Raw genomic sequence first — 26,991 nt, 5'->3', positions numbered from 1 at the left:
AAATGAGATTATTGATTCAGATGAATATTCAGTGACTATGGAAACGAAGATTCGACACATACGTAAGTTCATACAAAATGTCCAAACCCCGCAGTCCCGTCATATTGAATCACATACTACAACTCACACGTTAAATCCAGAAACTATACCGTTTGTTCCAACGCACAACATAACCAACCCACACAACGCACAGTCCTTTGAAAACCCGTCTGTACAAGCCAGTCACACATTTAACACGCAACAAAGTACATTTTCGTCAACTAGTAATCAGAGTCACCGCCTACCAAAACTTTCGCTTCCAACCTTCTCAGGCAACATTTTAGAATGGCAAACTTTCTGGGACTCATATGAGTCGGCCGTACATCTTAATCTGTCACTTACAAATGTACAAAAATTTAATTACTTGAAAGCACAGCTAGAACATGAAGCACTAGGATCAATAGCAGGTTTCGCACTAACAAATGTAAACTACGATGAAGCCGTAAATTTGTTAAAAGAGAGGTTCGGTCAACAAGATAAAATCATAAATGCATACATGCAGGCATTATTAGAAATTCCTTCGCCTAGAAATCAGTTAACAAGCTTACGAAGTTTTTACGATAAAATGGAAGGTTACGTCAGGGGATTAGAAGCTTTGGGTCAAACACAGGAAACATACGGCACGTTACTTGTTCCCATTATTATGAACAAATTACCCGGGGAAGTCAGAAAACATCTCGCGCGAGAACACAGAACAAAAACTTGGGTATTACGGGACCTCCGTAAAAGCATATTAGACGAGATAGATATAATGGACGCAGGACAAGAGATAGAGTCAACACGAAATTTGCCCACAACATCGTCTTTCTTTGCCGGAGCGAAATCGCCGAAGTCCAAATCTTACAAGAATATTGAGACTAGACCTTGCGTTTTCTGTCACGAAATACACGCACCTACCCATTGCAGTAAAATAACCGACACAGAATCCCGTATGAACATAGTAAAACGTGATAAGTTATGCTTTAGATATGGACAAAAACACAAAAGTACTTGGTATGTTATGGAATAGCAAATCCGATGATCTGATGTACCAGAAATGTGATATTCCAATACGAGACATTGTAACAAAAAGGGAGATTTTGAAACATTCGTCGAAAATATACGATCCACTTGGAATAATCAGCCCGGTAACAATAAGAGCAAAGACACTAATACAGGATCTATGGAAAAGTGGACTGGATTGGGATGAACAAGTTCCGGAAAACTTTAAGGCTACTTGGATTAATGTAGCAAGCGACTTAGAGAAAGCGACACAAATCGTCTTTCCGAGATATTATTTCTCCGGTAATTCTACTTCGGAACAACTTGAACTACACGTATTTTGCGATGCCAGTCCAAAGGCGTATGGAGCGACCGCATATCTGAACAACGGAACCGAAACTGCGTTACTGATGGCAAAAAGCAGAGTAGCGCCAGTGAAAAACCTAACATTACCGCAACTAGAACTTATGGCCGCAGTTATTGGAACTAGACTAGCGTCACATGTACAATCGACTTTCGAATGTAAAAACGTGGTTTTCTGGTCGGATAGCTGCATAGTATTGCACTGGTTAAAATCAGCGAAACCGTTAAAACGATTTATTGCGAATCGAGTGAGAGAAATAACGGAATCTACAAATCAACATGAATGGAGATATTGTCCAACAGAATGCAATCCAGCCGATCTCTTAACACGAGGAATTAACGCCGATCAATACATCGATAGTGTCATTTGGAAAAAAGGACCAAATTGGTTAACGGATCGCACAAAATGGCCAGAAATAACTCCCACAAGTAAAATGGTAATGACAATTACAGGAGAAAACGACGAAGAGGAATTTCTAAACTCTTTGACACATTCCCCATTTCCATTCTCAATTTTTATCAATTTCCCCAAGAAAGTTAAAAATTCGTAAGGGTTCCACGGAACCCAGTGTCTCGCCTACTTTTTCTGTTAATCACAGGCTCAACAAAAATGAGGAAGTAAATCAATAAAAATATTCCTCTTGATACTATCTTTTGATTGTAAGAAGCTTCTGTCCAAGTTTGGTAAAAATCCAGGATAGTTTATGAATCTAATAAATGTTTAAAAACTTTAACTGCAGACTGAATGTAATGTTAACTGGAAGAAAACAAAAATTTCCTTCTAGATACTAGCATTTGATCATAAACAAGCTTCTGTCCAAGTTTGGTACAAATCAAAAATAGTATAAGAAAGTTATTAAAATTTTAAAAACTTTAACCACAGAGTGAATGTGTTGTTTCCTGGCAGAAAATCTAAGTCCATTTAAAAGTAAAATACGGAAAAAATGGATTTATTTTTTTACCAAATTTCCTTCTAGATACTAGCTTTTGATCATAAACAAGCTTCTGTCCAAGTTTGGTACAAATCCAAAATAGTATAAGAAGGTTATTAAAATTTTAAAAACTTTAACCACAGAGTGAATGTGTTGTTTCCTGGCAGAAAAACTAAGTCCATTTAAAAGTAAAATAAGGAAAAAATGTTGTTTTTTTTTACAAAATTTACTTCTGGATACTATCTTATGATCATAAACAAGCTTCTGTCCAAGTTTGGTAGAAACCCAGGATAGTTTAAGAAAGTTATTAAAATTTTAAAAACTTTAACCACAGAGTGAATGTGTTGTTTCCTGGCAGAAAAACTAAGTCAATTTAAAAGTAAAATGAGGAAAAAATGTTGTTTTTTTTTTACAAAATTTACTTCTGGATACTATCTTTTGATCATAAACAAGCTTCTGTCCAAGTTTGGTAGAAACCCAGGATAGTTTAAGAAAGTTATTAAAATTTTAAAAACTTTAACCACAGAGTGAATGTAATATTTCCCGGCAGAAAAACTAAGTCCATTTATAAGTAAAATACGGAAAAAATGGAATTTTATTTTTACAAAATTTACTTCTGGATACTATCTTATGATCATAAACAAGCTTCTGTCCAAGTTTGGTAGAAATCCAGGATAGTTTAAGAAAGTTATTAAAATTTCAAAAACTTTAACCACAGAGTGAATATTTGTGGACGCCGCCGACGACAACGACGACGACGACGACGACGCCGACGGAATGTAGGATCGCTATGTCTCGCTTTTTCGACTAAAGTCGAAGGCTCGACAATAAAATCACCAAGTTGCCTTAATTTCCCATTACAATAATTCATAGTACTCACTTTTTTTGTGTACAAAGTATAATTGCATATGGATGATAAATTATTACAATTTTACGATAGCGTTGTACTCCAATCAAGGTATAAAGAACCGTATGGGTTACTCTTTATTTAAATGAAAAAAAAAAACAAAAAAACTTGCAATTGTCAAGAATATTTTTTAGATCCAAAATTTTTAATAGCAGGATATTTAAAAACTAATGTGAAAACTAATTACAAACTATTTAATTTAATTTGGAACACAGCATGTTGTTTCAAGATAGCTAATGGCAATTTTTGTTTTCATATCTTGATTACGATACTTAGCACATACTTACAACTTCTCGTCCAATCAAATTGCTTATATTTGCCTTCTAATTTTCATAGTACATACTTTTTCCGTGTACTAAGTAACTACGCATGAATGACCACAAGGGTAAGATTTCATTGTATCGTAATCAAGATATTAAAACAAAAATTGCTACTGGCTATTTTGAAATAAATGCTGTGTTCCAAATTAAACTAAATAGTGTGTAATTAGTTTTCAAATTGATTTATAAACATCCTACTATTTAATCTTTGGATCTAAAAATGTTTTTGACGATTAAAAGTTTCTTTCATTTAAATAAAGAGTAACACATATGTTTTTTTTTATACCTTGATTAGAGTACAACGCCATCTGAAAATTGTAATCATTTATCTTCCATGCAATTACTTTGTACACAAAAAAGAGTGAACCATGAAACCTTGTGAAGGAAAATTACAGCAATTTGATATATTTCGTCATGAATTGATTGATTATTGGTTGCTTAATGTCCAGTGACAAATATTTCATGCATGTAAACTATCCACTAGACTACCTATGGGTACATACCAGGGCAGATCCAGTCATTTTTAAAAGGGGTTCCAACCCAAGATAAAAGGGGGGGTCCAACTGTATGTCCTCATTCAAAAGCATTGATCATCACAAAAAGGGCGTTTTCCATCCCCCTCCCCCTTTTTGGATCCGCCAGTGCAAACTATCTATATGTGTAAAATTTATTATAGTTTTTAGTTTTTAGGTGAAATTGAAAAAATGTTTTCAAGAATGTAAAGCTTCCACTGCCTGCTTTTGGTCAATTTATTTTGTCATCTTACCATGTGAAGAAGTACATGAATAGTAAAACACCGCTTTATGTCAATAAACATACTTACACCAGCAGCTACCATCTTTTCATTCTGGATTCAATATTTTACAATGATACTAGTGAGTAGATTTACAAAACTACGTACATGAGCTACACCTAGTCAGCCAAAACATATCAATAGACTAATTACAGGATTACTCAAGTTGTAAATATGTGCTAAATTGGATAGTGTATGGAAAGGTATATACTATGAAATTAAGAGCTCGGGGCAAGCCCCTCGCTCTAAATTTCATAGTATATACCTTTCCATACACTAACCGACACAATGAAATCTTACCCTTGTGGTCATTCATGCGTAGTTACTTAGTACACGGAAAAAGTATGTACTATGAAAATTAGAATATAGCAAAGTGCTCTCGACCAATGAAATTGTAGGATTTGGTGTTTCTTAATTGTGAAGAATGAATGAAATCATGTTCTTAGTAAGGGATTATCCTATTGTTTAGGCCTACTTACAGTTCAAAACAAAGAGTTTCTATAAATGAGTTACAAATGCCCCGAAGCACATTTATCAGCTTGAAAAAAATTGTGATTAAAATTGACTAAAAGTTGAATTTTGAAAATAACAAAAAATATCAAAATTAGATGAAGTTTACTGGTGCAGTAACATTAGTACCGTTAACGTTATTATGAGAATATTAATAACTTCAAATTACTAACAAAAACTAAACAGTATCAAAGCAATGCAATTCAAAAAAAAAAGAAAAAAAAAGTTTTAAAATTAGATAAAACCTAAATCTTTAGCGCCTACTCTTTCAAAAACTTAGATTACTGGATCCGCGGTTGGTGAAAATAGTAATTTCCAATATTCTGATAAAATTCTAAAACTAGAGGCTCTAAAGAGCCTGTGTCGCTCACCTTGGTCTATGTGCATATTAAACAAAGACACAGATGGATTCATGACAAAATTGTGTTTTGGTGATGGTGATGTGTTTGTAGATCTTACTTTACTGAACATTCTTGCTGCTTACAATTATCTCTATCTATAATGAACTTGGCCCAGTAGTTACAGTGGAAAATATTTTGTAAAAATTTACAAAAATTTACAAAACTTATGAAAATTGTAAAAAATTGACTATAAAGGACAATAACTCCTTAAGGGGTCAATTGACAATTTTGGTCATGTTGACTTATTTGTAGATCTTACTTTGCTGTACATTATTGCTGTTTACAGTTTATCTCTATCTATAATAATATTCAAGATAATAACCAAAAGCTGCAAAATATTCTTAAAATTACCAATTCAGGGGCAGCAACCCAACAACGTGTTGCCTGATTGGTCTGAAAATTTCAGGGCAGATAGATCTTGACCTAATGAACAATTTTATCCTGTCAGATTTGCTCTAAATGCTTTGGTTTCAGAGATATGAGCCAAAAACTGCATTTTACCCTATGTACTATTTTTTAGCCATGTCGGCCATCTTGGTTCGCGGGCGGGGTCATCGGAAACATTTTTTAAACTTGATACCCTAATGATGATTGTGAACAAGTTTGGTTAAATTTGTCTTAGTAGTTTCAGAGGAGAAGATTTTTGTAAAAGATTACAAAAATTAACGAAAAATGGTTAAAAATTTACTATAAAGGGCAATAACTCCTTAAGGGGTCAACTGACCATTTTGGTCAAGTTGACTTATTTGTAGATCTTACTTTGCTGAACATTATTGCTGTTTACAGTTTATCTCTAACTATAATAATATTCAAGATAATAACCAAAAACGGCAAAATTTCCTTAAAATTACCAATTCAGGGGCAGCAACCCAACAACGGGTTGTCAGATTCATCTGAAAATTTCAGGGCAGATAGATCTTGACCTGATAAACAATTTTACCCCATGTCAGAGATTTGCTCTAAATGCTTTGGTTTCAGAGATATAAGCCAAAATCTACATTTTACCCCTATGTTCTATTTTTAGCCATGGCGGCCATCTTGGTTGGTTGGCCGGGTCACCGGACACATTTTTTAAACTTGATACCCCAATGATGATTGTGGCCAAGTTTGGTCAAATTTGGCCCAGTAGTTTCAGAGGAGAAGATTTTTGTAAAAGTTTACGGACGACGGACGCCAAGTGATGAGAAAAGCTCACTTGGCCCTATCACATAATACAAGGTGTGAATTACAGCCGGCACACGTTCATGTAATTAATACATTCCAATCGACGAACACACGTCTTTAGATTACATGGTTTATGTGCAAATGATACTTTTATTTTCAATATATAAATATAACAGTTTAAAACCTGTTTTTATAGAAGTTTATATAAATACAATTTAAGGAAGATAATTAGTTTGAATAATTTTCCACGGACATTCCTGTTTTCCCTTCAGGTCCAGGTTTCAACTGAACATGAACATGGTTTTTATCATTTGAAAAAAATCCTGTATATATATAAAATCAGTCTTTCTCTTTAAAATACTTTAATTTAGAATAAAATCAATTGAAAAATAAAAAAAGTTCTGTCAGTTCAAATACATCTACCCGAATTTCAGGTCCATTCAGGTCTTTTTATTTCCCCGTTATAAGGTCCTATTTTTGGAACTAAACAAATATTTTTTATAAAATTCTCTATCATTTCAATAAAATATTATACATTTTTATTACAAAATTCAAATTTCAAGGAGATTGATTGAAAACTAAAACAGTTATAGAACTTGAATGAATCTGACCGGAGATTTTCAGGTCAATTCAGGTAATTTAATTTCCCGTTCAGGTCCGAGTTTTGACACCTCAAAAATATTTTTCAAAATTTCTTTTCAAATATTATTAATATATTGAATTTTTCGTTTCACAAAATCTAAAATTGAAGGAAATCCATTGAAAAATAAAACCGTTATTGAAGTTTGAATAAGTCTGATCGTAGAATTTCAGGTCCGTTCAGGTCTTTTCATTTCTCCGTTCAGGTCCGAGTTTTGACATCAACAATTTGTTTTTTATTTAAACATTTTAATTTTAAATCATGTGGATACAATGACAATGTTGTCATTGTGTTGCAGGGATAAGTACATTTGTACGTATCATACATATAATAACATGTGTTAATGAAATTTTTATAATAACATGTGTTAATGAAATTGGCAACTTTGTGGAATGTGGAAGGCACTAAAAGGGGATTTTCGTTTATCAAAAATGAAAATTTATTTGATAATCATTAGAGAAACAGATTCTTACATAGTTGTTCGTGATTTATCGAATGTATCCAATCCCGATAGTTAAATTACCAATTTTACTATCTTGGTTGGATAAATAAGATAATCCACTGGTACCAATGTAAGAATCTATATTTATATATATTATAAACCTAAATGCCAACATGTGCTTTACCATGGATTAAGGTGGAAACTTAATTACACCATTGCCACTGTAAATGTCAACACAAAATTGCTATTGATCGATTCAGTGGTAAACTTTATTGCATCACTGCACTGTAAATGCCAACATGATTATTTGCAATGGATTCTGTGGGAAACTTAATTATATTATTGCCACTGTAAATGCCAACATGTGATTTACCATGGATTCAGCGGGAAACTTAACTCTCTCATTAACACTGTGAATGTCAGCATTATTATTTACCTTGGATTCAGTGGGAAACTTAATTGCATGATGATTGCCACTGTAAATGCCAACATGTGCTGTACCATGGATTCAGCATGACTGAAGAGTTTACACCTTCTATAATTAATATGCTTACATCTACATCATTTGGTCTTTATAATCAGTGGATAATTGTCTCTTTGGCAACCACCACAACTTCTTGTTTTCATATAGAAACTATAAATAATGAATGCTTCTTCAACAGCAACGCAAGTATATATAAATAGAGTCTTACTGTCTATCAAAAGTTTTTCTTCATAATCACACCTTTATAAAGGCTTACAGCAAAATTTCTTTTGTTTCTATAAGTTGAGTAAAAAAAGAAATGTGAAAAAAAAATAAAAATTCTCAAAGATACTGAAGCATTAATGAATGGATTAAAGCCTTATACATTGTATGGAGAGAAAATGCATAGATGATAAAAAAAACAATGCAATCTTATACCAAGTATCAAACATCTTTTAGGGAGCAACCATTTAACTTCAAGGGAGGGGTAATGGTTTTGTGGCCGAGTCAGAATTTTTTTTGGGGACAAAGCTCGAACATTTTTTTTTTAGTATTTCGACGCTATCAATCAAATTATTTTTTTCAAAATTTAACACTATAAGGTATTGGGAAAATCTGGATTCAGAATATTTGTTTTTGTCATCTGCTTGACCACAATATTTTTTTCCATCAAATTGGGGATCAGAATATATTTTTAAAATAAATAAAATGCTCTGTAGAGGTAGAACCCTGAACAGTTGGGGCAAGTATGGACACAACATTCAAGCTTGATACAGCTCTGAATTTGGATTGTGATTAAATATTTGACACAGCATAGGTTTCTGACACAGAATGAATGTGGTCTAAGAACTTAAAAATTTTAAATTGGACATTCACCTATTATGGTCCAATATCCAAAATCTAAATACATGGTTAGATTCAGCATATCAAAGAACCCCAAGAATTCAATTTTTGATGAAATCAAACAAAGTTTAATTTTGGACCCTTTTGACCTCAATGTGGACAAAGTTGATAATGGGGCCCAAAAATAAAAAATCTAAATACATGGTTAGATTCAGCATATCAAAGAACCCCATATATTCAATTTTTGTTGAAATCAAACAAAGTTTAATTTTGGACACCGATTTGGACCAACTTGAAAACTGGGCCCATAATCAAAAATCTAAATACATGTTTAGATTCAGCATATCAAAGAACCCTAAAAATTCAATTTTTGTTAAAATCAAACTAAGTTTAATTTTGGACCCTTTGGACCTTAATGTAGACCAATTTGAAAACGGAACCACAAATTAAGAATCTAAATACATGGTTAGATTCGGCATATCAAAGAACCCCAATAATTCAATTTTGACGAAATCAAACAAAGTTAAATTTTGGACCCTTTGGACCTCAATGTGGACCAATTTAAAAATGGGCCCAAAATCCAAAAACTTAATACAGGGTTAGATTCAGCATATTAAAGAACCCCAAGAATTCAAGAATAAAACCCCATTGAAATTGATCAAGAAATAAGCAATTTATACGAAGTATCTTCTTTTGCACAATACTGTGCAATTGAATTTTTCTTGCTATTGTGCAATATTGTGCTATTGGATATTTCTTGCTATTGCGCAATACTGTGCAATTGAAGATTTCTTGCTATTGGGCAATACTGTGCAATTGAAGATTTCTTGCTATTGTGCAATACTGTGCAATTGAAAATTTCTTGCTATTGCACAATACTTATTATATAATAACTTACACATCCTGTTTGGTGTGTATCTCCTACCATATCATTATTATTTGCTTTTAAATATAAATCAGAAATAACCAACTTAAAATGGAAAATTTTAAAAGAAAAAAAAAAGGAAAAAAAAAAAAAAAAAAAAAAAAAATCCCCCCCCCCCAAATTTTTTGAACCCCCTTATGATTCATCACCCCCAAACTCAATCCCAGCCTTCCCTTTGTGGTATGGTACCTTGCAGTACAATTTCAGAGTGATCCATACACTTGAACACAAGTTATTGTCTGGAAACTAGAAAAATGCTTATTTTTGGCCCCTTTTTGGCCCCCAATTCCTAAACGTTTCGGGCAATTACCCCCAAACTCAATTCCAGCTTTCCCTTTGTGATATGGAACCTTGTAGTACAATTTCAGAAATATCCAAACACTTACACACAAGTTATTGTCTGGAAGTTACAAAAATGCTTATTTTTGGCCCCTAATTCCTTAACTGTTGGTACCATAACCCCCAAATTCAATCACAACCTTCCTTTCGTGGTATAGAACCTTATGGTAAAATTTCATGGAGATCCATTCACTTAAACTAAAGTTAGAGTGCGAAAACCAATGTGTCTTCGGACGACGACGCCAACGTCATACCAATATACGACCAAAAATTTTTTAATTTTTGCGGTCGTATAAAAACCATAACCCCCACTTGAAGTTAAATGGTCGTTCACTTATAGTACTTTTATTGAAGTGATGATTAGAAAATTTAGTGTACAAAGTCATAAGTGAAGGAAAAAATTGCTGTCAATCCCTGAGAAGTAACATCTATGTCTGACTCTTGTGGCATTACAGTAGACAAAAAAAAATAACATGGTTTTTATGTTCATAACCTGATCTCATCGTGATATTATTATTTTAAATGTTTTTTATGTAAAATAAATGAACCAATTTGTACTTTGTGTGATGAAATTTTAACTCTGCTTCATATTAAGTCTTTTTCTCAACAATTAAATCAAGGCTATGAAGACTCAAAACCATATGGTGCTAAATATAAGAACATCATGAATATCTTCATGCATTTATATTTATCATATATTTATAACCATTTTATCACTGTCTATAAACATTAATTTGTTAAAACAACAAAAAGAAAGAAAAGAAAAAAAGGATAAAAAATGTTTTCCAAATTTGTTCATACTGTTTTAAAAAAAGTCTATACTCTCCAGAAATATTTCTTTTTTAAATACTTGAAGACTGAACATGCTAAATGGAGATAAATTGATGGAGATATTTGTAAGAATAAATTACATCTTTCCAAGACTTAAAAACAAGATGTTCTTTATTAAATCTGAAGTCATGTTCCTTGTCACAAACTCCATTAACATTCATAAACATCCACTTAACATAACAATATCCATACATCATGTACATATTTGTAAAATAACAATAATTTATATCAGTATCTATATTTAGTAGAGTAATCTTTTGGTGACACTACAAGACCTCTTCCTTTTCTGGCACCACGGAACAAAGTTTCGACAATGTCAATGAATTCTTGAGGATCCTCCATTGCCCAGTTGATTTTATTGTTGTTACCAGTACCCAAATCAATCATGATATGTTTGTTTCTATAAAAGAACATAACAGTGCAAGGATCGTATAACTCATACATTTTGTTGAAATCAGGAACTTGAGTTATGTCGACCAGATAGCAGACGGCAAAATTTTTCATCTTCTCAGCACATCTGTATAATGTTTCGTCCATCACCATACATGTAGGGTCCCAATCGTGACCAAATCTAATTACGACTACTCGGTCCTCCTCTGACAGAATTGCCTGATCCACTTGCCATCCATTGTGAAGATGCTGTAACATGTACGACATTCTGATGGTAGATGAGTTGATTGGGACACCCTCAAAATTTTATTATCTTTTATAACCTGAAAATATAAGCATACCAATTACAAACATTGTAAGCATATGATTAAAGTAGCACGGATTCAAGTTTGTCATAAATAATAACAACCAACAATAAATTATATTTTTTCCAGACTTAATACTTACTTATGGAGAATAGACCAGATACTGGCCATGGTAATACCTGCATCATAACAATAGAAAAATCAATTTACTAGTGAAACCAAAATCTTTCAATTTAAGAAATCTGTCTACATCATTAACAATGATTAAGAAGAATACAAGTTTTCACAATTTTGGTTCTGATTACACCATGAACATTGATGAAGGAACATGCAATTTCCTGTAGTTTTGTATATCTGATTGCTGAAAAGTATGATGAGGACGCTTTCATGTCAATCAGGCTCCAAGTCGATCCGTCCCATGTCTTCTGGACCACATTGACAGTCAATCAGGCCCCAAATTAAAACAATATTTACAAGGAAAAAAGATTATAATAATTATGTTTTTCACAAATATTAATGAATTTTATGAACAACAGCAAAGGTGAACGATCAAAAACATTTATTCGAATATTGTTTTTCTGAATATTTCAAATGTTTATATTAAACTTTCATATCAAAATACATTATTTTTTTAATGATTAAAATCATTTTATCACCTTTAATGAGTAGGGATGATATACAGTATACGTGTATAGCATTTATGTTGATTATGATTTTATTAGTAGTTATATCAAGAATAAATATAATAAAAGAACAGAGTTCCAATGTCCCCCGCATTGCACATATTTTATCTATCCAAGGTACAAGGGCTTTTATAACTTAAAAAAGCTTTTTATTAATATCTTAGAAAAAATAAAGGCTTTAGATCAAATCAAGGACGTATAGTTATATGTCCTTGGAGCAAATGCAATGTGATTTCCATTATAATTAATATTTCCAACTCGTTAAAAGCATTTGATCAGAACTTATTTGCGAAATTACATTGCTGATATAAACTTATAATATAAGTTTCATAACAATCTGCAAGAATTGAACACATGAGAGCACTAACGATGCAATTTTCCATATACTTGATGTTTCCAAGGAACATAACTCTTTTAAAAAATAAATTGCTTCGCGGAGCACAGCTGGATACGACCACAGAGGTCCAACAGTTGGGACAAAAATGGACACAATATTCAAGCTTGATACAGGTCTGAATTTGGATTGTAATTAAATATTTGACACATTATAGGTTTCTGACATAGAATAAATGTAGTCAAAGAACTTGAAATTGGTTATATGATTTGAATTTATATTCAATTGAAGATTTTTTGCTGATGTGCAATACACTGTGCTGTTGTGCAATACTTAGTAAATCTGTTTTCAGACTATATACAACATGTACAAAGAATTAGCAAAATAAATTGTGACCCCCCAATTTTTCTTTGGAAAAAAAATTGACAACCCCCCTTAAAAGTAAAAAGAGACAGACATCCATACACTTAAACACACGTTATTGTCTGAAAACTAGAAAAATGCTTGTTTTAGACCCTTTTTGGTCCCAAATTCCTGAACGGTATGAATCCCAACCTTCTACTTGTGGTATTGAACCTTGTGGTACAATTTCAGAGCAATCAAAATACTTATACACAAGTTATTGTCCTGAAACTAGAAAAATGCTTGTTTTTGGCCCCTTTATGGCCCCTAATTCCTAAACGGATGGGACCATCACCCCCAAAAACAATCCCAACCTTTCTTTTGTGGTATTGAACCTTTTGATTAAATTTCATAGAGAACCAATACACTTAAACTAAAGTTATTGTCCGGAAACCAAATGTCTTCGGATGACGACGACGTGATAGCAATATACCACCCCAAAATTTTCTTGCGGTCGTATAATAATTGATCAGTACTGATTTTGAAACTCGTTGAAGACATTGCTGATATGCTGATATAAACCTATGACATAAATTTCATAAAATTTTAGAAAGATTTGTACATGTGAGAGCGCTAACACTTCCCTTTCAACTTTTTCAATCCTCTACAGATAAATTTGATTTTGAAAAAGGGGATTGATTTTATATTTAATGAACTATTTTTGACAGTACATAGATTTGCATCATTGATCTAATATGCAAATTTTTGGGGATTGCTTGAGGCTGAGCTTGGAATTTTAATTCACATAAATTATTAAATAAATTTGATTTTTTTTAGTTTGTTAACATACATGTATCAGATACATGTATCGAGTCTTTGATCATGTTGATAGTGGTTTGCTGCATTAAACCAAGAGTTCCAAGTTGTGAAGTTGAAATCATCCCATTTAAGGATGCCATCACAAGTTGGTTGACCGTTAAGTAATATCAGTTTCACAGATATGTTTCAATTGTGGTAACTATAATCCTGTCCCCTTTTCCAAGAATGTGATATACCAAATTAGACTTATCACTAGGTTTGTACTAACATAAGCAACATGATAGGTGCCACATGTGGAGCAGGATCTGTTTACCCTTTTGGAGCCCCTGAGTTTTTCCCCTGTTATTGGTGGGGTCTTTAGTTTTCTATGTTGTGTTTTGTGTACTCTGAGACTATTGTTTTCTATGTTGTGTTTCATATACTGTTGTTTGTCTTTTGATCGTTTTTCCTTTTTTTGCCATTGCATTGTAAGTTTGTTTTAATTTCAACTAATGAGTTTAAGGTTCATCATAACCTTTTGGCTAAAACAATGTAATATGGACGTATTTACACCACAAATTTTACTCTGAGTACAGACAAACTTGTGCACCTGGAAAAGTTTTAAGGCATGCATGGCAGGAACTAGACAAATTAATTTTAAATGCATTTTATGTTTCAGAAAATTATAAACTTTTCTGGATTTTGCTATTCATTTTTTTTCATTCCTGCAGAAGGTGCCAAAATAAACTAAGTTGGGAAAGAGGTTTGAGAAGCTCCCCTCATATAATAAATGTGAGTAGTATTGATTTAAATGGACAATAGATGGACAATAGACAACTGCATGCATCAAACAATACGTGATTTAAACTGTGTAACTGGGTGGACCATATCAAATGAAACTTATACATTTGTTTATTTTGCTATCTTCCGCAGACTGGAAAAAATGCACATCAAAATCCAGGTAACTTTTTTTATTTTCTGAAACATAGACTACATATAACTTTTATATACATTGTATCTAGGTCCTGCCATGCCTTATAACTTTCCTAGATGCATCAGTTTGTCTATACACAATTATTTCAAAGGTATTCATAATACAAAACACATATATGAAAAAAACAAACCCTATTGATTTTTTTGTTATTTTTTACAATACTAGTACATTAATTATATACGAGTATTGTTGACAATTCTAGTATACGAGTATTGTGGTCGCCAAGTTCAGTTGATCCTAAGCTATTAAGTCACAGTAAGAATCAATTGTTCAATGGCTTCATATACGTGATTGACCTGGGGTCAACCCATGTACAATGTACCTTTGTAACTCATTCATAAAAAAACAATTTGAAATTTGGTCTTTTACCTTTATCCACAAATTAATCAGGTAGAAGATGATTCTTTTAAATAACTATCTTATACTTAATACCCACATTTTAAACAGTGCATTTGATTGTCTTTTTTCAAATTATAAAATCCTGCTACTAGACGTTAGTCAGCATGGTATCCGGTCGTTCCGTCCCCAAACCGATCCGACCCAAAGTCGATCCGTCCCAAGTGGATCCGGCCCATGCCGATCCGTCCCTACGTCGATCAGGCCCCATAATAAAATATGAATAAACTATATTGACTTGGGAGGATTTTATGACAAATTTTAACAGTATACATGGAATTTGTAAAAAGTATCGATGATGGATGACAACAGGTAAGTGAAGTATTGGAGTACCAGTCAAAGAATTATTTTAAATCGATACGAAAATGAGTGTGATTGTGTCTGTTTGTATAGCAGCTTCAACATATTGATATGAAGTTATTTTCCATGATAACTTTGAATGTCATGGCGATTTTTATTTTATTTAATTCACACACAGATTTACAGTCCAATGGAACCTATAAAATTTAACTCATCATAATGACTTGTTTAATCAAATCATTAGTCTATAATTGGTTTGTTTATTCAACAATTGTTTGATGATTGTGAACTAAGGTAATGCCACTTGTAATCACTTAATTCAATCAAATCCTGATTGATTAAAGTTACATAATCAACAAGGTCTTTATAGTTTGATCTTTTGTTTGGTGTTATGTGTTATAATAATTAATTGTATTTTTTTTTCAGGTAACATCAGAAGCTTCTATAACACATGTTTTTTTTTTTCATAATATCGAATATAGTCAATATATTTTTTTAAAGTTGACAATATTTTGAATAGTTGTGTGTCAATAAAAAACAAGTTATATGAGTATCCATTATTCTTTATTGCAAGATAATAACAAAATAATTACACTGAATGCAGAATACAAAAAAATAGAATTTATAAGCTTGAAGTGCATGCTGCCGAGGTCTAACATGTTGGTCACATACCACACAAGGAAAAGCCATTGTGATATTAGAAGCAAAAGCACTCTCTCCTCTTTTATAGAAAGGATTCGGCAAATCAAACAACATTTCTCAATTTGAGAAGTTTTAAGAACTTAAAACAAAAACAAAGTTTGTATGTATCAGCTTGGGGATCGGCTTGTATCGTTGTGTATGTAACTATTTGTTATTACACAGGATGAAAGACTTGTTTAGATCACAGTTAATTGAAAGAAAATGCTAATTACTGCTTACCGTACAACTTTTACATTATCATGATTATAATAAGGGGACGAAGTCCCGTATTACAGTAGAAAAATCAATAAAAAAAAAAAAGAAAAAAAAAAAATCGGGAAAATTTCCCGAAATTTTTATTCTACTAATGAACTCAAAATCGTTAACTTTTTTATTTTCAGACTTTTTTATTTTCCCGCATTTGCGCAGAAATCTACTTCCTTTTTCCTGTCTCGTTTGCATGAGTCTTTGAGTAAAATATATATTTATCAGTCTAGTAAAATATAGGAAGGAACGCAATACCAATTCCATTTTTAATAATTCCTTGAATGGCTTGATATGAAAAAACGTTACCTGATAGCGTTTCTTTGTTTACATTGAATATGACGTCATAACATAAATAACGTCACAACTAAAATTCCGAACAACAGAACCGAAATCGGAAACGTAAGGGTATTTCCGTTTCTTTTTTAACAGATTTTGAAGTTAAAATATGTTTGAATTAAAAAAAAATAATTCATACAGACTTCGTCCCCTTTCACAGGTAACGCCTGCCTCATATTAAAATTCATAAACATTTATGAATTACAATTAATATACATGTATATCTTTAATTTTATTCCTTATAAATATATTTTTTTATTGGGCAGGATCGACTTTAAATATGGGCCGGATCGACGTTGGGCCGGATCGACGTGGGACGGATCGGCTTGGGCCGGATCAACATGAAAGCGTCAACATAACGTTATTTTGATAAATTGTTGACAATTTAGAAGTCGGGTTTTAAATAATTTGTTAGACTTCAGTTTTATTTTCTATCTCTTAAAGAAAGATCGTGTTACCTCTCTGCTAAGACTGTGTGTCTTTCTTTAAAATTTTACAAGGAATGGTCTGTTAATGTCAATCTTGAAATTTGTCTTTTTTGTTGTTTTCCTTTCTGTAAAAAATATTTTTGAAGAGTTGTTCTCAACAAAACGTTTTAAATTAAGGAAATTATGCATTCAAGTTCAAGCGTTTACTGATATAGATCAAACACAGATCATCAAAATGTTTAAACGGCCTGAAATTTGTAATAGCAATAAAAAGCTTGTACGTTACCTTGTCAATCAAGAATGGCAACTCTGACCGTGAGACAGGTCATTTGTCTTGGCCGTAAGATTCACTTTTAAATACACATTTCTATTCCTCTGACCCAAGAAATGCAACAAAACAAATACACGAGTGTCATAAACAGATTGAGACAATGGGCATTTGTATATTTGAAAAGATTGCACTATCCCTGAAGAGTGAAGTACCTTGGCCTTGCTTACCCTTGTATCTTTACCCCCTCTGTCATTTATGCAGGGGAACCGACGATGTATTTGTATGTCGAGCATGTGCTAGTGTTATGCACAGTGCTTAGATTTTCATACACTTTTCGGATTCAATTCTGCACTTGAATACAAGTAGAGTGTGCTGACTAAAAAATAACGTTTTACCCAGTAATTCAAGATCGGTTAGCATGGTTAGCGAATCCATGACAACTCGTCCCATTACCAATTTGGCATACAAAATTGCCTCAACTTTCTTCCAACTCGCCCCACTTATGAAATGTAGTTCAGGCCTCTACAATAACTTTTTTTCCAACTTGTCCAGTAGGACAAGTACATACCAAAACTTACTTGTCCGAATGAAATTGTAACTTGTCCAACAAACATCTTAATAATAACCTTTTTTGCATTTTAAGTTGATTCAAGGAACAAAGTGAATTAAAACAATAGAACAGAATTTGATTTATATCTTTTGAAATACCTTTTAAAAATATGAGTCGAGAACAACTGAATCTAGTCATGTCACAGGACTTAGGTTCTAGTTTTCGTCAATGCCAAAGTCTCATCAGACTCTACACATGAGGCACCGTCTGATAGGCCTGTCAATTTCCACTCATTGGATTTGTATCCTGGTTTTTTAAGTTGAAAAAAGTTTATTCAAATTCAATCAATAAAAAAAAGAAGATGAGGTTTGATTGCCAATGAGACAACTCTCTGCAAGAGACCAAATGACACAGAAATTAATAACTATAGGTCACCGTATTGCAAGTATTGTTTTTTTCTTCTATATATGATCAAATATGATTTGGGAATTTTATGGTAAATAATTTCTTCATTTTTATTTAAAAAGTATTTTTGTTAAAAAAATTACGGTATTGTATTTATTATAAAGCAACAGAATAAGGTAGGAAAACGAGGTACTGATTTGTCTTGGTCCCGAAATGTCTCCTGTCTCCTGTGTTCCCAAACTGTCTATTAATCATGTCTAAAAAATATGTCTCCTACGGTACCAAACTGTCTATTAAACTTGGAGCCAAATCGTTTCCGAGCTGGTGACGAACTGTCTTGTAAAGTTACCTATCTACAAAGCATCGCTGATTCGGATCAGTAAGACTGGTTTCCGAGAATAGTATGTCTTTTACCTGTTAAAAAGTACCTGACAAAGAATCAGTTTTAAATTATCGATTTCAAGTAAACATGTCAAATTAGTACTTGTGTTTATCTTCTTTTCTTGTGTTTTGTTTATAATTACTTTGTTCATCAAACATGTCAAAGTTGGATTAAATTTATTTTCTGCATAATAATTTAACTTGTCCCGTCGGACAAGTTTGATATAGCTTTTACTTGTCCGACCTTTTTTTCCTCTGGTACCGGACAATCGAACAAGCGTTATTGTCGAGCCCTGTAGTTGAATCCCGATGATTTTAGGCAAACCAACTCGCCCCACTATTGTCATATTGATAATGATAGTTGTTTAATTCCGATGAATAAAGGTCTGCCCACCCACCATGCTCACCCCACTTATGAAAAAGAATTAAATCCCACTGAATTTAGGCCCTATACCAAATCACCCCACTTATGATTTAAAAACCTGCTGAATTTAGGCCTACCAACTCATTGGTCTATTGTGGAGAGTTGTCTCATTGGCAATCATACCACATCTTCTTTTTATATCAGCCCACTATTGAAAGTAGTTTAATCCTGATGAAATTATAAAGGTCTGCCCCACCTGATGTTTTTTTTCCAGTAGCTAATGAACACAGTTTATACAATGTAGCTTGGTTTGGATATTTGGAGAGTTGGTAGGTCTAAATTCATTGGGATTTTTACTCTTTTTCATAAGTGGGGTGATTTGCATTGGCATTCCTAAATTTAGCTGGATATGACTTCTTTTAGTTATTTGGTTGAGTTGGCAGGCCTAAATTCAGCGGGAATTAATTCCTTTTCAATAGTAGGGCAAGTTAGTAGAAAGTGGGTCGAGTTGTCTTGCTTTCATGGGTAGCTATATAGAGAGCATATTGCTGTATGGTAACCTATAGTTGTTAACGTCTTAGGTTATTCAGTGTGTGGACTCTGGTGGACAGTTATCTCATTGGCAATCATACCACATCTACTTATTTTATATAGATATCATATAGTTATTAACAGATTAAGGTTCATCAGAAGGGATACATGTATGAGGTCTTTTCGTCTCAATTTATTCCTGCTTGCACAGGGTCAGTTTGCTCTGAAAAGTGAGTTGTTTTGCTCGATGTTGAAAATATATGCAACTCTCAGAAGTGTGTGCTTCCCTTCAAATGTGTCCAATCACTCAAAAGTGTGTTTATATGACATCACTGGATTCCAAAACATGTCTAGCTTGTGTAGGACACAGAAACGCAACCTTTTTTATTACTTTTAAACTCCATTACGTCCCAAAGTTGGTTTCTGTTCTCTAACTTTAGTTTGCCTCAACCAAATGTTATGAAACTTATATAAAATGCTTATTACCACAAAACACAGATCAAGTTTGAATTTTGGTGGTGTCACTTTTACAGTTCTAGAGTTATGCCCCTTTACAAATGGAAAAATTGCTGAATTTTTCATTTCCATTCCCTGACTTAAGTAAGCCTCAACCAAATGTTATGAAACTTATACACAGTGCTTATTACCACAAAATACAGATCAAGTTTGAATTTTGGTGGTGTCACTTTAATGGTTCTAGAGTTATGCCCCTTTACAAATGGAAGAAATTCTGAATTTTTCGTTTCCGTTCTCTAACTTTAGTTTACCTCAACCAAATGTTATGAAACTTATACACAATGCTTATTACCACAAAATACAGATCAAGTTTGAATTTTGGTGGTGTCACTTTTACAGTTCTAGAGTTATGCCCCTTTACAAATGGAAAAATTGCTGAATTTTTCATTTCCGTTCCCTGACTTAAGTAAGCCTCAACCAAATGTTATGAAACTTATACACAGTGCTTATTACCACAAAATACAGATCAAGTTTGAATTTTGGTGGTGTCACTTTAATGGTTCTAGAGTTATGCCCCTTTACAAATGGAAGAAATTCTGAATTTTTCGTTTCCGTTCTCTAACTTTAGTTTACCTCAACCAAATGTTATGAAACTTATACACAATGCTTATTACCACAAAATACAGATCAAGTTTGAATTTTGGTGGTGTCACTTTTACAGTTCTAGAGTTATGCCCCTTTACAAATGGAAAAATTGCTGAATTTTTCATTTCCGTTCCCTGACTTAAGTAAGCCTCAACCAAATGTTATGAAACTTATACACAGTGCTTATTACCACAAAATACAGATCAAGTTTGAATTTTGGTGGTGTCACTTTTACTGTTCTAGAGTTATGCCCCTTTACAAATGGAAAAATTGCTGAATTTTTCATTTCCGTTCTCTAACTTAAGTTTGCCTCAACCAAATGTTATGAAACTTATACACAATACTTATTACCACAAAACTCAGATCAAGTACAAATTTGGGTAGCGTCCCTTCTACCGTTATTCAGTTATGTTCCTTTATAACTTTATATGATATGCAAGCAGGGGCATCATCCCATGGACACAGTCCCCATTTTTTGAAAATGAAAAAGCCTGCCATAGAAAGATTAGTTAGTCGATATGATAATTGCTTGCTTTACGTCCAATGGCAAATATTCATGCATGTTCAGGACGAGAAATTATTAACAATTGATATAATTTGTAGCTTTTTTAAATTTTAGCTCATTTTCTTTTTTTGTCAAGCCTGTCCTGTGACTAACAAAGATTTTCACTGCATCCAGATTTCTTGTAAAAATTACAATTATAGGTAATTTTTATTTATCCTTTCTGTGACTTTTCTGACCATCTATACAATTATATGAGGTCTCCATTTTGGATTTTATTCTTACAACTCAGTAAATCTTTTTAATCTCCAAGAACTGTGTACCGAAACTATTGCATTTACAGTGTTCCAGCTAGGATTTCAAAAGGGCAGGGAGCCAATCATGAAAAGGGGACTTTAGCACGATGATTGATATTTCAAAAAGGGCATGTCAAACATTGTCTTAAGTTAACTGCAGGGGTTTCAGCTAGGAGTTTTGAGGGGGTTTAGTCACTTTTACGCTAGATGAAAATCAACCTTATTTTGGGTAACATTATTAAAGGGACGTATATTACTAGCTCAGTCTTCCCTAGAACATTTTTGATGCATGGTAGGTCTAAGGTTAAGTTACAATGCAGAGCGCAGCGGCGTTTTGTAGAATTATTTTTATTTCATTAGTGAAATGAATTGTGAATGTCAGTTAAAATACTACACTAGATCTGCAATACAGTCAGGAACAATACCTTACATTTTCTCCAGGGGCAAACCTGGATCCCAAAACTATTTTCCAAGGGCCCAGTAGAAATTTTAAGGACATACCAGGGTATTTTTACTACAAGTACATACTTATCAATAGTCTTGAATGTTCTTATAAAGGCAATAATATATGTTTGAAATGCCTAATACATGTAGCCCAGTGTTTCTGATTATGATAGAAATAATAAATGAATTATAATAAACCACATTGAGTTTTTCAGAATTAAAATCCATTTAACCATGTCTTTTCACACTGTTAAACTTATATTTGTAATATTAAATATAAAAAATATATAACCCCCACCCCCCTTTTTCCATTTTACAAATGCAAATTGTCATCTTTTGAGAAATATTGAAATTGAAATGCTGACTGACCAAATTTAATAAGAAAAATTATTACAATGGTCAATTATGAAGTTTAATTAACGGATTAATGACCCATCCGGATCACAACTAATCAGGAAAATGGCCATTGTTATATTATAGTTCGTTTCTGTGTGTGTTACATTTTAATGTTGTGTTTTTGTTGTGTCGTTGTTCTCCTCTTATATTTGATGCGTTTCCCTCAGTTTTAGTTTGTATCCCGGATTTGTTTTTATCTCTATCGATTTATGAGTTTCGAACAGCGGTATACTACTGTTGCCTTTATTACACCTGCTGTAAATGTTAATTAGCTGAGGGTCATAAACTTGTCATAAATATGAAGACAGGTAGAATAATTGTATTTTCATCAAAATATTAAGGCATGGACTTACGAAAAAGGGCAGGGCGTCTTAAAAAGGGCACAGGGCGGCTCTCACGGAAAGGGCGGGCGGACCGCCCTGTGAAAACGACCTAGCTGGAACACTGGCGATGGACTTACTTGAGAGTGTTACATATAAATTATAATCTTATATGTATTCTATTTTTTTATGAAATGTAAAATTAACCATTTTTGTCTCTGTCATGGAAATGAGACATAGAAATTGCTTTTCTGGTGTCAATGATGCCGATGGCGTCAAGTATTTCCGTCTATCCTTCATTAATTATTTATTTTACTCCAATCAAGGTTAATTGCATACCATAAATGTTGAGCTTTGATTAACAATCAAAGTAACTGTATAATGATTAAGTGATGTTGTATAATAGAAGTGACAGGTAATCCTTGATGATTCATTGACCTCATTGTTAGACACATGGCCATGCCGTTTATGCCAAATGATTGTAATTTAAACATGTAAAACAAATGCTTTGTTTTATAACTAAATTTTATAACAATTTTAACACATTTAAGCTATTACTAGATATGAAATATGTTAAATATTACATATATGTAACATAGAAAAGGTGGAGATATATCAAGAATGATTCGAGGGAAAAATCTGGTATTACAAAGAAATAGTTTGGAGTTATTTCCCTTTAAATTTCCTTCTTTTATAAATAAGTGTTATGATCAGTGATATTGTTGTCTTTTTTCAAAACTACCTCTACCGTTTTTTATTGGGAAAAATGCATATTTTTTATGGAAATTGGGAAATTTGGAAATTTATTCTAATCACATCTCCGATTTTTTGCTGACTTTTGCTGTCTTTTTTGCACTGTTGTTTTCATGTATATTTTGGTTGTCAGACATTTTCAACCTGAAAGGTACTTTTCGGAGAGGGGAAAGAAACAGAAGCAATGATGGTACTTAATGCATTGAAAACCACATGTGTTACTAACTCGAATAATTCAATCCCTCTCCGTGTCCGATTTACTTCCACGCGTAGCCATCGTAGATCAGCGGAATATAACGACTGAATTATTCGGGTTAATGTGTTACAAACACCATGATGATTCTGATCAGAAAACCGGATCTCAAAAGTGCTTTCTAATATCAAAATAATATCAAGAGTATAGACGGGTTTATCTGTAATTGACCTGAAAACATGGGCGCATCCATTAACCTCTCACGTGACCGATCCGCCATTACAACCGTGAAAAATAACGCACGTGTATTGATCAAAACATTATCGATTTTCTGTTTACATTTGTATTTCTTTCATTTTCTGATTTATTTTACTATGGAAGCTGCCGAAAGTTATAAAAAAACATGGAAGCATTTCTTGTGCAGTTAATAGTTGTACAAATAATCGTAAAAAACTTCAGGTGTGGAAAAAATCAATATGCGAATTACACAACGAGTTGCACAATGACTACCCTCGTTTGATTCCATATACGTCTTATGTGATGCTTTCAGACGAACCAACAAACCTGAGTGTATCAAAGCCGTATAAACATAAAATAAACTTTGCATAAACAGGTTTTTGTATGGTCCGGACATTTTTTTTGGATGATGCGCCACTGCACACAATCCGTTTTTTTTTCTTAAATAAAACTTGTTATGAAAGTAAAATAACACTGGCCGACGAATGTTTACACGTAGTAAAACGACTGTTAAAAACTTGAATTAATCTATAAATTTTAATCCGATGACTACAGTGCATCTGCCTCTCTTTGTATAGAAGATACACCGCGACATCAGATGCGGATCCAGGATTTTGAAAAAAAGGGTGGAGGGCGCGTGCCTCCAAACTTTTGTAGTGGAAGCGGTTAAATGTCTGGATTAACCATAAATGAAGCTACCGGTAATAACAATGAAACCTACCCCGAGGCTACATGTAGTTATAATTGCAAGCAAATCAACCCAGTGTGAAGAGACGTACTTTTTTCATTCATGACGACTTCTATAGTATCTTTTTGCTGCAAAATGGACAGACATTCCGACAATATTAACTCAGACAAAAATATTGTTAACAGAGGAATGAGGAGTTCAAAATTAAATAAAAGGGGAGGGGGACCTCGTCAGCCGTTTAAGAAATATTATGAATGACAGTGACGCCTTATTGTATACTTATGTAACTAAATTACTACACAATTTAATTTTCAACTACGATATTGCAGATCAGCTGTTGCTCGATCGTACTGATGATGTTAACACTTAGTTTGATATTTGGTTATTTGGGACGGCGCTTTAATATTTCGAAAAGTAAGGCCTAGGCTTGTAAAATATTTTATTCCTGGGTGCAGTTCTTGCTGAAAAACTTAAAGGTTTTATATATGTAGGTCTGTGTGCTTATAGTATATATTCACTTTATTTTCTTTATAAGACGTATACAGTTACTTCTGTTGATTTGAACTTTCCTCAGTAGATTATTCTGTGCATGAATTCTAAAACTTTATACATTAGAAAGGATTTTTCAAAGGGTTAACTCTTGGTAATCATATAGTTTACTAGAACCTACGAAAGCGTAGCTATAATCCGACAACCCGAAATTCCGACAGTTCAGTAGTCCGACGGTCCGATATACACCCCTAATGTTATATTGTAATACTGTATTTCACTGTTGCAGTATTATATACATCGGGGACTTATATAAGAGTCTAATACGGATTAAGGATATAAAAATCTACGAGACCTCTGTTTTGGAGTGGTTGGGAAGGGAGTTGGCAAAACACTAAATGACGCTTCTAAAACATAACTATATATAATCATCGCTTTGAATTTACATGTTGGAGTCACTGTCTTTGGTGGTCTAATGGAATTCATTTATATTAAGCACGTCGGGCTGGATCATGATGTTATATACTATACATACTATAGTAGTTGTATGTCGAGTAATTTTCTGAAAAAGAAATTGGAATCGAACACATAAATATAGGAATACATGGGCCGTGAAAGTTCAAAACTTCTTAAGCCCATATTCTAATCGCAAAGTTATATCTACATATGGCACGACGCATCGATAGCATATAGTAGCGCATTTCATGCGGACACCAAAGTAATACGAAAATGTCACTCAATTTTGAGCATTATACGCGTGAGTCAAGCAAAAAGCACAAAACTCTCGTCTCTGTAGGACCGTCTGATTGTTAAATTTTAGGACTGTCTCATTATAGGTCTGACCACAGAAATTTCTATGATTTGATAAAATTGCACCCTGGTTTTTATACGACCGCAAAAATTAAAAATTTTTTGGTCGTATATTGGTATGACGTTGGCGTCGTCGTCGTCGTCGTCGTCGTCGTCGTCCGGCGTCGTCGTCGTCGTCGTCCGGCGTCGTCCGAAGACACATTGGTTTTCGCACTCTAACTTTAGTTTAAGTGAATGGATCTCCATGAAATTTCGCCATAAGGTTCAATACCACGAAAGGAAGGTTGGGATTGATTTTGGGGGTTATGGTACCAACAGTTAAGGAATTGGGGGCCAAAAAGGGGCCAAAAATAAGCATTTTTGTAACTTTCAGACAATAACTTGTGTGTAAGTGTATGGATCTCTCTGACATTGTACCACAAGGTTCCATATCACAAAGGAAAGGCTGTAATTGATTTTGGGGGTAATTGCCTCAAAATTTTAGGAATTAGGGGCCAAAAAAGGGGCAAAAAACAAGCATTTTTCTAGTTTCATGACAATAACTTGTGTGTAAGTGTTTGGATATTTCTGAAATTGTACTACAATGTTCCATATCACAAAGGGAAAGCTGGAATTGAGTTTGGGGGTAATTGCCCGAAACGTTTAGGAATTGGGGGACAAAAAGGGGCCAAAAATAAGCATTTTTCTAGTTTCCAGACAATAACTTGTGTTCAAGTGTATGGATCTCTCTGAAATTGTACTGCAAGGTACCATGTCACAAAGGGAAGGCTGGGATTGAGTTTGGGGGTGATGAATCATAAGGGGGTTCAAAAAATTGGGGGGGGGGATTTTTTTTTTTTTTTTTTTCTTTTAAAATTTTCCATTTTAAGTTGGTTATTTCTGATTTATATTTAAAAGCAAATAATAATGATATGGTAGGAGATACACACCAAACAGGATGTGTAAATTATTATATAATAAGTATTGTGCAATAGCAAGAAATTTTCAATTGCACAGTATTGCACAATAGCAAGAAATCTTCAATTGCACAGTATTGCGCAATAGCAAGAAATCTTCAATTTAACAGTATTGCGCAATAGCAAGAAATATCCAATAGCACAATATTGCGCAATA

The 26,991-nt window shown here is 33.2% G+C and overlaps 1 protein-coding gene across 1 annotated transcript in view; it reads left to right on the top strand.

Moving 5' to 3' along the window:
• The first annotated feature begins 17,381 nt into the window (after window positions 1-17,381).
• LOC127706434 (NADH dehydrogenase [ubiquinone] 1 alpha subcomplex subunit 9, mitochondrial-like) overlaps window positions 17,382-26,991 on the top strand; it is a 35,232-nt gene continuing 25,622 nt past the window's right edge. The window contains exon 1 of the mRNA XM_052211067.1: window positions 17,382-17,487. Coding sequence (XP_052067027.1) covers window positions 17,448-17,487 — 40 coding nt within the window. The 5' untranslated portion in view covers window positions 17,382-17,447. The remainder of the gene's footprint in view (window positions 17,488-26,991) is intronic.

This window comes from Mytilus californianus, unplaced genomic scaffold (genome assembly GCF_021869535.1).
Source record: "Mytilus californianus isolate M0D057914Y unplaced genomic scaffold, xbMytCali1.0.p SCAF_6, whole genome shotgun sequence".
Lineage (NCBI taxonomy): Eukaryota > Metazoa > Mollusca > Bivalvia > Mytilida > Mytilidae > Mytilus > Mytilus californianus.
Note: the sequence above shows the minus strand (reverse complement) of the source record. Positions and strands in the feature narration are given on the sequence as shown.